At 39.6% G+C, this 18,657-nt stretch overlaps 1 protein-coding gene across 1 annotated transcript; it reads right to left on the bottom strand.

Annotated features, from left to right (window-relative positions):
- Positions 1 to 1,413: 1,413 nt before the first annotated feature.
- Positions 1,414 to 12,502, bottom strand: chrm4a (cholinergic receptor, muscarinic 4a; the record flags this gene model as incomplete). The annotated part of the gene is made up of 2 exons (XM_080843438.1): positions 1,414 to 2,906; positions 12,448 to 12,502. The coding sequence occupies 2 exons, from the start codon at positions 12,500 to 12,502 to the stop codon at positions 1,414 to 1,416; spliced, it is 1,548 nt and encodes a 515-aa protein (XP_080699564.1).
- Between the last annotated feature and the right edge of the window lie 6,155 nt (positions 12,503 to 18,657).

Genomic DNA, 18,657 nt, shown 5'->3' with positions numbered 1-18,657 from the left:
TTTCTTTACCTAGCAACCAAATACGTTCTGGCTGTGGCTCAAAGCAATAAAATTAAGGCACTCAAACAATTATGCACGGTGAAAGAATTGGCTAAGCAAAGAAAATTACGAAAATCCAACTTATTTACAAAACCTGTTATCTTATCATCTTATCTTCTCTTTGTTGAAAATAATAATAAAAAAAACAGAACAGATTTTTATATTTATAAATCTATGTTATATTTGTTTTCACAGCATGCAGACAAGACTCCCTTTTTATTTTTATAATGACATTGGCACAACTTTGGCCTTGGCCTCATACATTACATATTTATCATGTACAATTGCTTAAGCGTCTGTCTTAAGTTGTTATTTTTACAAGAGTTATGAATCAAAGCCTTTGTGATTACAATTTTTACAATAAATGAAGTTAACACTGCTGCTCACTCCTTTGAGACAAGATAATGTTCTGACTGTGTGACTGAAGTGTCACAAAAACTTGAAATGTCTTTAGGACTCTCCTGGGCTTTAATGAATGACTAAGGTATCCACATGGTTTGGCTATATTAACCAATCGGGAAAGTTGGAATGAGATGGGAATCCCTGCCTGCGTCTTGCACATGTCTTGTATATCTAAGCAAGAAATACTAGCATTGTGTTTAACACCAAGTTATTTTCCATCTTTTCATGTCTTGTTTTTGTGATTGTATTGAAATTGACCAAACCATACCAAATGTACCTAACCATAATGTACTGTTAGACCTTTTTATAACGTAATGTATGTGTAGGAACGATGCCAAGGTTGTAACGGCACACACAAACTCACACACACACACACACACACACACACACACACACACACACACACACAAAAACAAACGCAAACGCAAACGCAAACGCAAACGCAAACGCAAACGCAAACGCACACGCACACGCACACGCACACGCACACGCACACGCACACGCACACGCACACGCACACGCACACGCACACGCACACGCACACGCACACGCACACAGTATACTGTGGGCACAGAAAGCTTCCATTTCACCACGTCAGGTCAGGAGATTACAGTTTAGCATTGATCCATTCTGAAGATTATTTGATTTAAGTGCCTGGCTTTGCGATAACACATTCATTATTGGGAAAGCTGACAATAGTTTGCTTGAGAGAACTTTTTCGACTACCTAAATAACATAATATAATATTGGAATCTTTTGTATGTGGTCAGACTGTCACAGGTAAGTTGACCATTACAAATTAATTGTATCCAAATGTCTCTGTATTTAACAGTCCCTGGGTCGTATTTCCGTCTCTTGACATTATGAGACAAAAATTGTGTATGGTGTGCATGGTGCTAATATATAGCAACAAGGTACATGTTGTTTAAAGATTGCAAATGGTGGATGTGTTGCTGTATCCTTGTCTTCAGTTTATCTAGCGTTAATATTCTTATACTGACACATGAGAAGGTTCTTGAAGGTTTTCTTGAATGTGGCGTTGCACAGAGCATAGCAGGCAGGATTGATGGTGCTATTCACATAGCAAAGCCAATACCCAATGGCCCATACTGTGTCAGGCACACATGAATGGCAAAATGTGCTGATTAGTACCATAACATTATATGGTGTCCATGTGATGATAAACGCCAACAGAATGGCAAAAATGGTCTTAGTAACTTTCTTCTCCCGAGCCGCCATCTGCCTCTTCCTCTTTACCTGGCTTCGAGCAATGCTGGCAAATTTCCGTGCCACCATTCTGGGTCGGTTCACAGGAATGGAGCGGGCCTCAGCACCGCTGTGAGGTGGGACAATCTCAATGGCGGTGATGCACTCATCCCCTGCCTGCTTGGTGACTATCTTGATTTTGGACCACTTGGATGCTGCGGCCAGTTTGGAAATTGAGGCCGGTTCAGCAGCAGCAGCAGCAGCCACAGGAGTGATCTGGCTGTTTGCCGTCTCGTTGGTGTCCTTCGCGGCAATGCTGGCCGTGCTGGAGTCATTGGAGCTCTCCTTCTCCTCGGGCTGTACACTGGACTCAACCTTGGTCGAGACAACAGACTCGTCCAGCTTGCCGTTCTTCTGGGTATCACTCGTGTTGCAGGTGTCCAGGCTGGGTTTAGGCACCTGATTGTTGTTATTCTGTCTAAGAAGGCGACTCTTCAGTAATCCACCAGTCTTGAGAACCTTGTTTTCTTTCTTGGCCTCTGGTTTCTGTTTGGACACTCGGCTCCGGCTAGCTAGAGAGATGTGGATATAGAGCACTGTCATGATGACCACTGGCAGGTAGAAGGCAGCAATGGCAGTGCCAAACGTGATGGCAGGGTTGGAGAGGAACTGGATGTAACACTCGCCGGGCTGAACTGTGCGTTCTCCCGCGATGAACTGCCAGAACAAGATTGCGGGAGCCCACAGGATGAAGGAGAGTATCCATGCACCTGCAATCATCAGACCTGCCATCTTGGTGGTCCTCCTGGCTGGATAGGACAGTGGTTTTGTCACACAGAAATAACGGTCAAAACTTATGATCAATAGGTTCATCACAGAGGCATTGCTAACCACATAGTCCAGGGCCAGCCACAGATCGCAGATCACAGGACCCAGGGGCCAGTAACCTGTGATAATGTAAAGTGAATAAAGGTTCATGGAGAAAGCACCAATGATGAGATCTGCACATGCCAGGCTAAATAAGAAGTAATTGTTGACTGTCTGAAGGTGTCGGTTGACTTTGATGGATAGCATTACTAGGATGTTGCCGGTCACTGTCACGAAACTGAGGGAACCTGTGACCAGTGCAATGAAGACCATCTCAACAGTTTTGTATTGGCTTCCAGGGGCATCCCCGACACCACAGGATGCATTGCTGCTACTATTGTCACAGCTGAGGTTGGCAGAGAAGGCATCGTTGAAGACACTACTCAAGGAGCCTGAAAATAGAACACAAAGATGACTTTAATCTTTGTATCTTTGTCCTTTAACGTTTCATACTGTAATGTTTTTAAACTAAAACAGTTTCTATAAAACACATTATTTGCATTCAGTGAAAGGGTCATGTATTACTAACAATACTAATGAACTTGCATTCCACACCATAACTGATCTGGAATGTTTGGAGAAACTATTGCAGGCCAGTATTTTTAGTCAAAGTATTTGTATTCCCCAAAGCTATAATTTGCAGGTCTTCAAATGTAAGACTTCAGTTCATCTCTTTTTGCAGGCTCACCCAATTCCATATACTGACTTTGTTTTTCACAGGCATTAGATTGAGTACAGAATGGGAACAGACAGCAGCCAGGGTTAATTGCCTCCAGTTAAAGCAATTTTGGCATTCCTGTTGGATTAACCACATGGTCTGCATGGATGTCACTTCATTTGGTTTTCAAAGAGATTAACATATCGCAGGGAATATGCTTAAACAGTTAAGCAGCTCAACATCAACTACAGTTGTTTCTATCCACTATCCTGCCAGTGGCATTGCTAATTACATAAGCAAATCAAACACCATTAGAAAAATAAACATTTCTTTTTTGATCCCCAATGAATTTCCATAAAGATACCCACATGTTAATTCAGTGCCAAGGTAAAGAGATGAAAATATGAACTTGCAGCCAACACGGTGATACTGCTTTGACAGTTCATATACGTGACATGTCCAAATAATGCATAATTTTCATCTGATGAATATTAATATTTTTTATACTCATGCTACCCAGGCGTGGGCTGGATTCACTGTATAAAATATTGACGGTTGTTTTTTTCTTCGGGTATGAGTGCTGAATACATTTCAACTGGTTTCATCATGATTTGTGCAGCATAATAATTCTCTGAAGAATCATTTGAAAGCATCTCTCAAGCTGGGATAATGCCTTCACTGTGCAAAAACACTGTGTATCAACCTAAAGAAAGATTTCTTTCTTTAAGTAGTCTTCATTCTATCAACACTATTTTAGGATCTACATATTCTTCTTCGAATAACATGGTGGCAATATGAAACATGTAACGAACCTTTCAATTAGAAGATTCACTTTGGTGAAAAATAAGGATCCCTGCTAACTTTACAATTACTGATCATGAGGAAGTTTAATGGAAACAATGCATGTACACGTACACTACTTTAATAATTTACTCACTGAATATTTTGAGGTTTGAGTTCAGACTGTATTACCTCTATTGGTTCAAGATAACCATTTATTTTCATTACATATGTGGTTTCAGTCTATTCTGGCTGCAGCAAGGAAGAGCAAGGAAGATGAAAACTACACAGGTTGGTATATAGCTTACTCAATCTGTTTGGAACACACTGGGTATGACATACTTCACAGTAGATCATTATACTTCAAAGTCAACTAGCAAGGCATTCTCTGTAATGTATTCCTTTTGATACCCTGACCAAGCCTCCAAATGTAAAAATAGTAATAAAAAACTTACAAGCAAGCTTCGTTCTTGAACATATTCCACATGGTCTATTCCATATATTAGGGACAAAATGGAGGCTTTTTTCTGCCACATATCTTTTGTACTACACCAACACCTTGATATATTTCTAGACTGAAAGATCAGTATCCACCACATTTAATGTCTGTTGTAAAGTATCAAATTAATTACATCTGTAAAACAATTAATCTCAAAACAAATGAACAATAACATCTATGAGTGCATTCTGCTATTCTGAACATCTGCAAGCTTGTACATGATATGCCATCTACAATGAGTTCACAGAAAACAGCTGCTTGTGCTTTATCCTCAACAAAGTCATTGTTGTAGTCCTTTTAATATATCTTGATAGCCTCTGATACTGTGAGTACAGTCTCTGTTACTGGCCTCATATATTGTTTCCTATATCGTTCTCTTGAAGGGCTTTTCAGAGCCTGGATGTGAAGGAAAACATGCCCTTTGATGATAGTTGTGTGACATTTGTCAAACCAATGGCTACATTGAGTCTTTGAACACTGTCAAAAATAGATACAGGCAGGGTTGATTGAACTCCTATCATAAGCACTTCACCACTGGCAGCCACATCATTTGGCACGGACTGGATTCATGATGCCAAGTTTGCTGTTGTTGACATTGTTTCTTGTGACAGTGTTTGTACGATTATCACTGAATTGATTTGACATTGCTCTATACTTTCTCTACTCTCTAAAATGTAATATAATTCCACTTGAAAACTGATTAATGGGGTGGGTGATGCTGGGTCTCATTTGGCATTGGGAACACAGTAGATGGATCTGTGTACCCTTAAAGGTACAGTCCACGATTCCAGTCTAACATTTTCTCAAATTTGCTGCTGTTCCTTTCTGTATGTGCTCTCAGAAACTGTGCGTACAGAGCCCTAACCCTGAAAATGGAAAACAAATAAAGGTGCTTGGATCAAGCCATACAGTATTTCAGCCAATCTACATGTGGATTCCGGAGCATTGAAGGGATGGATGTGTTTTGACGGGCTGTTGAGCTCAAATATCAACAGCCTTTCGCCAGAATCATCTTAAAGACTTAAATAAATGCTGATGCCTGATTAAAACGAAATGGTCTGCCTGAGTTTTTCTTAAAACTATGTTGCTAACCCACATTGTGTGCATTTCTTGCCTTGCCTTTCTTGCTAGGCATCAAGAGGGAAGCATTTAAATAATTCAACTGCACAGTGCTCAGTATTTACATGCAGAGAAATATTATGACAAATAATAGCCTGATCCACTTTAGACAGTAATGGTCAATGACAAATTTCATAATAACAATTTAATATTCATGGTAGAAGACAAACTTCAGACAGTCGCTGAAACAATTTCTGTTTATCCAGGCATGCCTCATTCTTATGTCTAGCCTAACCATCATTCTAATTCCAACTTCAAGATGGAGACAGAGAAAAGATAAGGTTAATGAGGGCCTCACCAACTCTGTCAATCATTTTGGCGATAGGGACACCATGAAATCAAATGATTGAAACTAAACGCATGCTTAAGCACTTTGTGTTCAGATTCAATTGCACCATTAAGGTAAATCAGACTGGAGATTGTATAAACTTGGGTCTATATGAGAGAGGAATTCTATACCAAACTGCAGCTCACTGCGTACATCACGGTGTACATGTCAGAGAGTGCCACACAACACAGCCTATGATGTGCAGAGCACCTAGTGACACCAAAGAGAGTCTCTGTCCTGTGAAGAGGGGAGACCAATGTGACTCTAGAGGCAGAGGGCAGAGGGTCCCTACGATACATCAACCAAACTCATTGAAGCACATGCACAGCGGCGAACATCTGACAGATAGTAACGCGAGCTAAATAATATATAAACCTTGACATGATACCATCTTGTTAAGGGTGTCCAGTTTTAACTATTCCTTGCCCCTGTTTCGCTATTGTGTTTTCTCTGAAGGGGGTCCAGGCACTGGGCTCTGTGAAGCGCCTAGAGACAGTTGTATTGTTTTGGCGCTATATAAATATTGTATTGAATTGAAACTATTTCATTTGTATGAAAAGTTAAAAAACGTCATCCTCCAGGGGCTCAGAACCACGCACTGAATAAGATAGTTGTCTTTTAATCCGTGTGACCGCAGGATCCAGTAACCTATAGGTGCTCTCTCATTCACTAGACATTCAGTTTTTTCAATTAATAGCTGAACTATGTGGGTTAACTATGAGTGAAGTATGAGGGTTAACTTACTGAAATGAGATATCCTTAGACAGGCTGATACTATACTTAGTGCTTCAGCAACTAGGCACCATTAAGGGTAAACACATTTATCTCTGCACCATTTAGAAGTGATGTATCCGACATCCAATGACTGTCACTATGGTCGGCTTGATTAGTGGCAGGCCTACTACTCCAATAATCCTGGAATCAGTGTCTGCCAAGAATAAGAGTAAAGGGATGGGAAATCATCGAGTTCTTGCAAACAAAATCCCCATAATCCTCTCGGGGAAAACATTTTACCCATAAAAGTAATACTACGCTAGCCTGAAGTTCTTCCACCAAGGGTAAAAAGATGAAAGAAGAAAACATTTAGACTTTCATGCATCACTGCACAAGAAAAACCCCATGCAGCTATTAAAGGAGCAGCAGGGGTGTCTGGGATTGCTGCAAAACCTCCACTGACTCTCCAATGAAAGAAGCCCACTTTTGCACCCTACCTTAGACATTACCATGTATATCCTCAAAGCTGCCTGCAAATGAATGGCAAGAGCATGGCATACTGGCTTACTTACAAAAAATGACATGTGATTTACCATGAATTCATTTTTGATTTACAACTTTAAAATATCATTTAGTTTGCATATGTATTCGTTGTCCTCTCCCTCTCCACAGAGGCACATTTGTTTATGGATATGTATTGGTCGTCCTCTCCAACTATATAGAGGCACATTTGTTTATGGATATGTATTGGTCGTCCTCTCCAACTATATAGAGGCACATTTGTTTATGGATATGTATTGGTCGTCCTCTCCAACTATATAGAGGCACATTTGTATATGGATATGTATTGGTTGTCCTCTCCCTCTACATAGAGGCACATGTGTCTGATACGGGCCCTTGGGGACTTGAGGCCCCATGCAGTTGCATTGGCTGCATTGCCTGTAGTTGCATCCCTTGAATTGTCCCTGTCATAAATAGGTCAAGGCATTGTGTATTGGAAGACACAAGTTATGCCGGGAATATGCCAGAGGACTGATGATCTCACTCCTGATGAACAGATTCCAAAACCATATTCTTATGTACACCACCTTCTCAGAACTGAGCAACAAAATGCAGCAAAACAACAGATGGTCTGCAGTTAAATGTATTCATTATGCCAAACACAGTGGGGAGAACAAACCAACTCATTGAGTTAGGCCTACTGCAAATGATTCATTAACATCTCTTTACAGACAAAATGGTGATGTCTGTATATGAACACCATTTTGTTATAAAATAAAGAGGCATTGACATAACAGTAGAACATACAGTACAGCAGGGTCCCTTCCCACATATAATCCTCATATAAGCCACCATTACCTGTAATAGGATTAGTATGGGGTACTGCTGGAATGGTTTGTTGTCATGGTTACTCTGAAATGAAATATTTTATGATATTGTCTACAGATTACTAACAACTCCAAAAATATTGTATATTTAATGTATGATGATAAGAAAAAAAATCACTCTGATGTGACATTTAATAAAATAATAAAATAAAATAATAGACACGGCTTAACATCAGAAGGACTTATTTGCCACCCCTAACACCAAATTCTGAATATTTTGAGTGTAGTGAAATAAAATGTTGATTTCGTAGTAACCATGGCAACAGTGGCATGTAGTGCTGAACCAGTAACAGTAAGCACTGCGAGAGGACCCACCCCTTCCTCAGCAAGGCATGCAAGCACTAATGTATGGCCAAATGGGAATATCAAGCCATCTGAGCGGTACCCCACTAGAGTTACTGTCATAGAGTGGTGGGGATGGCTATCCTGTAGCAGAGGATCACATTTTATATGTGGTGTGCATCATAGCATCACAGTGATTCTATAATGATGTACATATTCCCTTTGACTACATCTAGAGCTCATTATCCTGAGCCTGCATGAGCTGTGTGTGACAACGGGTAGGATAGTAGTGCCATGGTGTAGGTATTTAAGCTGCTAATACAACCAAACACAAAAATCAAAAATGCCACTTTTACCAAGTAATATACAAAAGGAAAATTACTCAGAAAACTACTGATATAATTCACAGCAATGTAATCATTTATAATTAAAATGGGGACTCCTACCATTATTTTCTCGAGGAACAAAAATTACCAAACGGTCTGAGATCTGCTTTTGTAGTACTGCACCCCTCTGTTCTCAGTGGGATGATAACAATGGAGCCATCTTGTTATAGCGGAAAACATCTCTCTCACACACTGCTTTGATATGAATTACAAATATCTCACAGGCACTGCTGGTGTGATTTACTGCTAAGTTATGTGACAGTACAATACTATCTGAACAAAATGGAGTACAGAGAGACTGTGCAGACTGTCATATGCATGGTTCTAGGGAGTAGTTGCTTTATACATTACCGTTCCTCCAGCACTACTCACATGTCTAAACAAGGCACAGCATGTACATGATTGAGTTTACAAGGCTGTATTGCATTTCTGCATATAGTTGACAATGAGTTATAAAAAGGTTGACATGAAATACTGATGTGTATTGATTTGGTACAACCCTGCACCAATCTCCCATTTCTTCCTTCCGCTGTAAGCAATGACTGATTCTTATTACTTCCCTCTTCAGCCTCGATTGCATATGAAATGGGATAATGTATAAGGCTATACAGTGCATAGGCACAATGTGATTAATAAACAGTGCATAGGCACAATGCATTGAAAAGAAGCAACAGATCAATCAAAGCGAATGTAAATGACTACCAGATGATGTAAGCCTCTCATGAAAAGACTAGCTGGGCAAAGTTCAGTCTTCAGTGAGAGAACAGTGTCTATGCTGGATTACTTGCAAAGTGAATCTCACATCTGAGATTCAATGAGCTGCATATGTAAATGATTTGTTGATGGTGCACCGGTCAAATTTCATGTCATGCTGAATTCCAGCCAGCCCCTTTGATCTGGCATCATTTTTTACTGAGCAAAAAACACCCCTAATTGTTTTATGTTTCAATATGTACAAAACATAGTCCTAGTTTTTATCTGATAAATTCTTTATGGGTATTCATCATGAACTGTCATAGATTTTATATCTAGCTTTTCTGTCTTCTGAAATAGAAATAAACATAGTCAAATATCATTTAATGTCAGTTTTACTGTTATGCCAAAAGGATACTTATTGTGTTATTTGAATTGGAATTGGGGAAATAGAAGAACATAAATATATATTACATGTTTTATTCTTTCACAAGAATTTCTTACTGGTCATATCCTCTGAAAATCACGAGGTTTAATAATAACTGAGAAGAGATTAATCTTCTGTTCATTTTCAAGCAATCACTTCTATACATAGAGTATGACTCCACCCTGTTTTCATTGATTTTATTGTTCAGATATATATATATATCTTTTTTCAAACTGGTATAATGTCTCTATTTTAGTTCCTGCTTAAGGTCGTATCATTTAAAAAGATACGACTTTTAAACATAAAAACCTCTCTTCGAATTCCCAGAAATTCAGAAAATTCCCAGATGTTTAATTTAGAATTTGAAAAATTGCAAAGTTATCTGCCTTTTTAAAAAGGGAAGTACCTGAATAAGATAAACACAGCATTCCATATGCAGTTAAGCAGAAGGTTCTAGATAAAGGTTCCTGGTCCGTCTGGGACTCTCATGCTGTGTCCCATATCCATTTTTACACAACCATTTCAGCTTGACTTTCTCAGAAACATTTCTCTCTTTCTGATATCTTGAGAATACAAACTGGGCACTGTAAAGGGTCATTGAAGTATACCTCAGCGATTAATTAATCAAAGTACCACCCAGCGCAAACATGCACACACGATACTAAAAGGTAATGTCATGTAATGAGTGTTCTGATAAGAGTAGTATAGTGTGAACAGAATTACAATACATTTTAAATAAAAAAATAAACCATATGCAGCTATACAATCTGAAAGTCTAGTCCATCAGTGCAATCCCACTCTTCCTCCTATTATGTCCATGTTCCCTACACTCTGGAAACAGTGTTTAACACGTCCTCAGGAAGCCGTCACCTCCATGCTCTCCAAGGTTTGAGAGGGCATACAACATCTGTGTCTAGCCCTGGCACGGCTACTGGGACATGGCAGCCTCATCAGCACAGTTTCTCTGAGAAAAGTAGGTTACCGCACAAATGGTTGGGGAGGGCTGCCACTGTCAGAGGGAAAGGGGGTAGACACTGACACCATTAAGGGGTGAGGTTTAACCCTTATGTGTCTGAGACAAAGCACAAACTCCACTGTCAGTAGCCAGTACAGCCCGCAGAGACGGAATGCCCCACATTCATCAGTGCAGTATCTTCAGCGACTGTATACACGAACACCGGCCACTGAGCCCATGTTGTTTCTTTTATATATTTGTATAACATCCAAAACTTACCGATGCCTCCTCTACATATCTGTGGTAACAAGACTCAAAAGTGGCGCCAGCTATTCAGCTATTTCTTTTGTATTTGAAAGATGTGTTGAGATTTGGGAGGGATCAGGTTTTTTTTGGCAGTGACTGCTCAAGATATTCGGATTCTTAAACATCTAAATGGCACAAATCCCACCAGTGAGGATACTCATTAACAAAGACCACAGGGAGAGCTTTGTGTGTCAAGGTGTGCCCGACAGCTTATCCAGTAGAAGCAGATGACTTTAGATTGGTGGCGTAGTGGTCAAAATATGATGGAATAACATGTTGGTGTATTATTGATACAAGGTAGCGATGAGGTTTGTATATTATATTTCCCCCAATATGGATCCCATCAGTAATACCAATGTTTTAATACATTAAGAAGTTGAGTAACCAACTGAAGATTTATTTAATTACTGATTATCATCTCTCCTTGAACAGGTATGTCCAACACTGAGAAAAACATTGTTTTACAAGCACAATTACACATGATGTATCTGATACTAAAAGAGAAGAGGTACTAAGGAATTTAAGTATGGGATAACAGACGGATGTATTGTTTACTCATTTGTCAATACTGTTGTGTGTAGAGATAAATGGATTTTCAGTCACTTGTATCAATCCCGCAACATATTTGCATCACAGGAAATTAAATCCCAATAACTATTTGGGAGGCTTATATAGACGAGAAACATTGTATCTCTGAAACAATCTCAATAGTTCTCATAAAAGGTTCACATAAACATGTGTGAACATGAAGTGCATCTTATTCAACGTGTATACAAGTTACTTGTATAATAAGCCCACTGGACGCGCTGTAAATGGACAGATTTGGAGTGATAGAATTGCAAGTAAAACATACCAAAAACTCATTACTAAGCCAGGATCTCTGCCTAGGAATATCCTCAACTTTGACCATACATTTGAAATGTTCAGTCTCCTGTGTTGTGCTGTCATTAAGCCCCTCAAAATTAAGGTTTTATAAATTAACTGTTTTCCGTTCGACCCATATTGTTGATTGGTTGTTCCGTTTGAAGCTTTCTTACTTTGAAGACTCCCAGTCAAAACCAGGACATAGAACTATTTGAGGTTAATTATCTATGCTAAGAAATGATTGGCAATAAATAAGACACATTTCAAAACGGCACCTTAAAACAAATGAACTATTTTTACTATAGGCTTACAGTAGCTAGTAAATTGTCAGTTTACCCTTCGAGATTAAATAAAATATCGGATTTGACCAAGCACTTGTATTTATCGAATTAGATTTTTCTTTCTGAGCGTAAAATATAGTTAAGTGGAGTTCAATGATTTAGGAGTACTTACAATATGTAAACGAATATGTATCACAGGCTAAAAGAAGAAGCAAAATAAGTTTCTTGGGTAATCATGCATGAGAAATCTTACCGTTTTGGTTCCACGGCACAAGACCGTCAGTTCCAGTGCTATTAGTTACATTCATGTTGCATGATTTTAATGTTCTCAACTTGTCAAAAAAATCCCTCCGAATTTATCTTAAAGAAGTTTTTTTTCTGGCAGCTGGTGCGAGCGTTGTCCTCATTTTGGGCAATGTCAATGTAAGCGTGACTTATGTAATCACGTTAAGTGCGTTAACAGAAACTGTTTTTGATGCGAAGTCACGTTATAGCCCTCATTACGGAGATAACAATTCCAAGTGACTGCAAGCGCGACACCCGAAGTGATAGTGAACGAGTGTCTCGAAGACGTCAATTTTTGCTCTGCCAGATGTGCTCCACATCTGCGTGAGTCGATCCAATGTTTTCTCTTCGAGATGTGCAGGCACACACATGCCTGAATGTCAATGATGTCATGCTAGTCCGACCAATCACGCATGAGTCCCTCTTGATGGGGATAGTTTTTAAATAGACTAAGCTATTGGAATTGAGCATGGAGCAAATTAAGCAAAGTAACCTACAGACAACACAAGAGTTTTAAAATGTCGCGCATTCGTGGTTTATTCAGGCAGTGCATCCAATCAGGTAAAGCACTAAGAACACGGACACCGAAATACTTTAATTCACTTACTCACTAATTAAGTTTCACTGCAGTTTCACTTGAGGTTTTGACAATGCCGGCTCTCGATAGGCTACTAACCAAATGTTGGGCAGGTAGACTACTGAAATTGTCGCTTCAGCACCACAAACTGTGGACAGCTCCTGGAACAACATCATTTTCGGTGTTCTCGAACATTGTAGAGCGCTGGTGCTTTCCCAGCATGCCTCGGGTGAAATACTGACATTCGTCAAGTTTGTTGTTCTGCTTCCCATGATCGCTCCGTTGCGTTTCCCTTTTGTGTCTTATGTTAGCGTGTGTGATTGTTTACCATGTGTGTGTTGTAATAATTTAACCCTGTGTTAGTTCCTTGTGTTTGTATCTACCCAAGTTAATGTGCCAATCAGTGTAAATGGTGAATCCCCCTTTCTTCTCATCCTTCATTGAGCTCAAATATAAAAAAAAGTTTTTTAGCCAGACTTGTAAGCAGATCACCTAGAAGCCGACACGTCAGGAGCATTTTGGATGTGATGAAGCTATTTGCTACAAAATGGGGGGTTTTCTAAGACGTACCTCATTCAGATATAGCTAGTGGCACAATTCAATGCATTGTCAGTGGAGGAGACTGTGGTCCAGGTGGCCCTCAACCTGGAAGACAAGGACTTGCAGGTCTTCAACCACCTCCAGCCAGCAGACTGGAACAGCTGGCCAGCAATTGAGAGGGCACTGCAGCAGTGGTTCAGCCTCCAGGCACAAGCTGGACAGGAGCGAAGGAGGACAGTGAGGGGGAGGAGGTGACCCAGCGTGTTCCTCGGAGAGCAGCTCTGCAGCCCAAAGAGGAGCCCATCCACTGTCGAGTGCCAAGCCACATTGCATACTACTGCCCAGCACCAAACCACACAGCCTAGCATCCCAGCTATACCCCAAGGCAATTTCCGGATTTGGGTCGTCTGCATCGCTGCTGCCAGCCAGGGGGAATCCTCCATACCGCCTTCGTCTACAGCCAGAGGGACATCCACATTGTTGCCATTGCTTCAAAATAAAAGGCTTGGGCAAAGAAACCCAGTCTCACTTTAATATGAAACACGCACAGGTGTTATAAACTAGTCTGCTGAGTACATTTGTTCACTGTCACAGTCTGACCTTGTTGATAAATCCAGATACATACATACATCAATGATTGTCAAATCAGGGTTGGTCCCATAGCAACAAATTGCAGACTGGGAATACACACTAGCATAAAGGTGGTAAAAATATGGCAGTGTTGACAACAAAACCAGCCTGTTGAAAACCACTTGCAGTCAAGAACAAGGTAGAATACATAAAGACAAACAGAATTTATTTTTTACATCATATTATAAAATATATGTATGCATCAGCATCATGTAAGCTGTAAGATTTGACCGCCCAAACCATCTCATCCCAACTCCCCAGCACTGAATTAAGCAGGCAGATTTGTACTTCAATGATAGCCTCCTTAGGTTCAGCATAGACCTGAGGCAGCATGCTTAGAAAATCTTAAAAATAAAGATGAAAAGTAATTCTTCCTAAAACTTCCCATGAGACCAATCCTATTATCTCATTACAGCCTTGTCCCTCGCCATGGTTGCTGTTGTCTGCAGGGTGTGTGCTGTCCCAAATACTCAATTAAAGTGCACGGATGCATTAATTAATATAACTACTTCATGTCATTAGCCCTCTATTGAGTCTTATATGCAGACAACCTGTGTGATATTTAAAAGAATAAACCCATGAGAACACACAGTGGATTACAAGCATACATTCATCTACAACCACAAGACAAATCTGCTTAATAATAGATGCACATTTAGGGTTCAGTTTTGGAATAAAAAAAATGCATGACCCTTATCCTGTCCATGTCCGAATATGGAGTTCACACCGGGTTATAAACATAAGCTCTCCAGGGACAGCACAATTTCAACATGCTACTGGATAAAGCCCTCTACTATTTATTATTCATTTGACATTTCATCTAGGGTGAGGTACATTAATGTATCTTATTCCAGCTGTCACAAACAGGATGTATTGTTTAATTCTATTTCATTACATTGTTATGTTTCTAATATCACTCCCACCTTGAAGCCACCAGCAGCACTAGTCACATGTTCACTGTTAGCACTGGAGGCATACCATGAAATGATGTATAGCCTGCTTCTGAATTTAACTTAACCATGTATGTAGGTCTAAGTGTAATGCAAAGTTGGTGGACTAATCTCATAGCATATCATTATTCTTTATATCTACATATTGTAAATCATGAGAATTATTAAATGAGTTAATAAATGTAGATTAAGAGGCAATGGTATGAAGCCGCCCGTTAGTGCCATCGTTCAGGGGATAGTAACCGTTCCAAGGCCTTAGCAATGCTATGAAAAATGAGTGAAGTCATTATTTGAAATAGTCCATTGTGGATGTAGAGGTCTGAGGGCCCTCTCTTCTGTACCAAATCATTAAAACTCTTGGCTAGGCATGGCTATTCAAAGATCACACTGTCAGTGCAAATACACTCTTTTCCTGTACGTTCAAATGATTTTTACCTTAGGTTTAATTATTAGTCTTTAAATTACAAAACTACTTGAAGTCTTCATAATTATTAACTGTAACCCTTAACTTTATCCACAGGTAACAGCACATAACATCACTTTGTTGTCAAATTAAAAGGTAGACACTGAATATGTTTTTTGACTCGGGAACGGGTAATGGCTCCAGCCATCAGCTAGCAGTTAGCCTGAGCCATGTTGAGCCCTTTTCAACCCATAAAATAGAGATTTTCATAAAAATATGAATTTTGTCCATACCAACACCAGCATTGATGTCTTTCATCTCAGGACAGATATATACAGGTCTTATATATCAAATTTAGTTTTTGCATTTTGTGGTTCAGTTACACGTTTAAATAATCCAAACTTCCAATAAAGCACTAATGTAACACACTTGATCCTTTTGACAAAATGTTCATTTTGATATTTTTGTATCATTATGTGCTTTTTCAATGACAATCTTTTCCTTGTATTTTCGCATTTTTGATGGCAGTACTTTTCAGTGTCAAATTTCTGTCTCTGTTTTGGCGTGGAGGGGGAGGAGTTAATGGGAGGGCAAGAAATACATGATTTGCATAGATCCAGTAGGCAGCACATCTCTGAACCAGGGGGTGGCTTGATGTGGAGGATAACAAGAAGTCCATTAAAACCTGACACTCTTTTATAGATCAAATTTTTCCTAACCCATATCACATCAACGTCTACAGATGAAGTATGAAGTTTTTCATGTGGTGTTCATCCCTTCTTCTCTAATGATTTGGGAGAGACAGAAGGATAGAACAAGTAAAGAGGGCTCAAGAGCCCTAAAATGATGAGAAGAAGAGAAGAGAAGAGACTGAACACCTTACAATGGCTGGTTGTATAACCTAACATCCATTCTTAAGCTTTGCGACAAACCAATCCCATGGTACCACACTGTGCCCCGAATGCCTTAAAGAGGCAGTCTGTGATTCGGTTTTGCAAAAGGTTGTTGATATTTGAGCTCAGCCAATTAAATTACAGCCTTCCCTTCCATGCTTCTGAGGCACCATGTTGATTGGTCGGGATCGCTTATGGCAGGGTTCAGGCCACTATGCTCGTGAGCTTTTTACACAGCCAAGACTGTATACGAACACAGGATTTTTTTTGAGAGCGTACATTAAACGGACCGGTAAAGGTCCATGAGGAGCAATTCATTGAGTTTGATAAAAAGTGTATCAGATTAGAATGCACTCTTTTGTTTTGTTATCACACCTTTGGAGTTTCTAAGTTTCAAAATGTCCTGGGACAAAAAATTACCTTACTTCTGGTTTCAGTCGGAAATATCCAGATCTTACTCTGCTATCAAGGTAGCACGAGATGCAGGCAGCAAGCTTCTAGAAGAACGTAACACTGGAAACAGGCTAATGGAATGGTAACCCAAAAACTGGACTACACACTCACCCAATCTTCTCTTTCACAGAATGTTTCACAGTACACGTCACAATGGCATTGCACAGTCACCCATACATTCGTCCCTACTGCAGCATAGTAGTGCCAGCTGAAATCCTTTTCCTTGTGTCTCAATAGTCTACACAAACTCGCACATTTGTTTACAGATATGGAATTTTTTTGTTAACATTTCGCGATCAAACTAATTCTCACACACACAAACTTTCACAGTCTTCCTTGTCTCACTGCCATGTTCTTCTTCTCTCTCACTTTTAACAAAGAACTGCCCCCTACAATGATTGCTGCTTCTTGCAATTTTGTGGATATATAATGTTACTGCTTCACATCCGTTTAGTGTACAGCTGACATAATCACAAAGTACTGTTCCTAACATTTTTGGAAACCTAAGGATCTTTCCAATTTAGTTGCTATTTCATTAAATAATAAATAATATTGATTTCAAAGATTGGTCAAAATGTACGAGATTGGAAATGTGGGAAGGTAGCTAGAGGTCATATGTTGTATTGGTTTTGCCATTACAGTAGCCATTTTTGGTATCATATTGGTATCAACCTCCTCATATCGGTTTTACCAATACTAGTGTAAATGCACCCTCTTTTGTTTACATATGGCATGATTATCTGTATTTGCTATATGAGTTTTTGAGATGTCTATGTCTGTCATCGTAATCAATACTTTCCTCAAAAATCTGACATGTGAGAGCAACTGACAATGCCTTTGAATGCCCTATCCAAATGGCTGCCTTCATGTAATAGCTCAAAAGTATTTGGCAGGGACATTTTTCAATATAAAATTGTAACGTATTAAAGCAACTTATTTAAACTTTCTTTAATAGTTAAGTCTTGCTTAAAAGGTATGTATCAAATATGATACAGTAGGTATTAAAGGTAAATATATCAAGTATAAAACATGATACAGTAAAAATTAAGGTAATTTATCTATACATCCCTCAATTGTCTTTGTGTTGCAAGTCATGATCCAGACATACTGTATCTTAGCAACTCTTTGATGACACAAAACTTGATAAATAGACTTAGTATTAACTAAGACCGAGCCATATAATATTCCAGCCAATCAGCATGTTGCTTCAGGAGCACAGAATGAAAGGATATAACATCTTTAGCTTTTGAACTCAAATATCAACAACCTTTCACCAGAATCATGGACTGTGCCATGGAATGAGTCATAATATTGCAAGTAGCTATACATGTATGGTCTTATTCTTATAACATTCTTCTACAGAAAGATTTCAGACTGTGCATTTCTTATGATATTGTTTGTCTGATCTGCCCTGAGACACAGACCTGACTGGATGTCTCTGAGGGTCAAGTGGGAGTCATGAGGCAAGTGCGCAGCCTTTACAGTGTGTGGGCAGGTTTAGCCTCGGAGGGTTGGCTGAGGACTACACTGTCAGGGGCCAGAAGTAGGTGGATGTGTGCTCCCCAGTAGTGAAAACACGCAGGTCAGCTGGCCCCACAGCTGGGGTGGAGACTCATCTCGAGCAGAGAGGGGGCGGGAGCAGATCTTTGCAAACAAGGAAGAGATACAATAGGAGAATGCAGTGCATACAGAGAAAGCTCAAGGCTGTTTGGTGCTGCATTTAGTGGTGAGC

This window comes from Sprattus sprattus (genome assembly GCF_963457725.1).
Source record: "Sprattus sprattus genome assembly, chromosome: 8".
Classification (NCBI taxonomy): domain Eukaryota; kingdom Metazoa; phylum Chordata; class Actinopteri; order Clupeiformes; family Clupeidae; genus Sprattus; species Sprattus sprattus.
The sequence above is the reverse complement of the archived record's forward strand: the minus strand, read 5'-3'. Positions and strand labels throughout refer to the sequence as shown.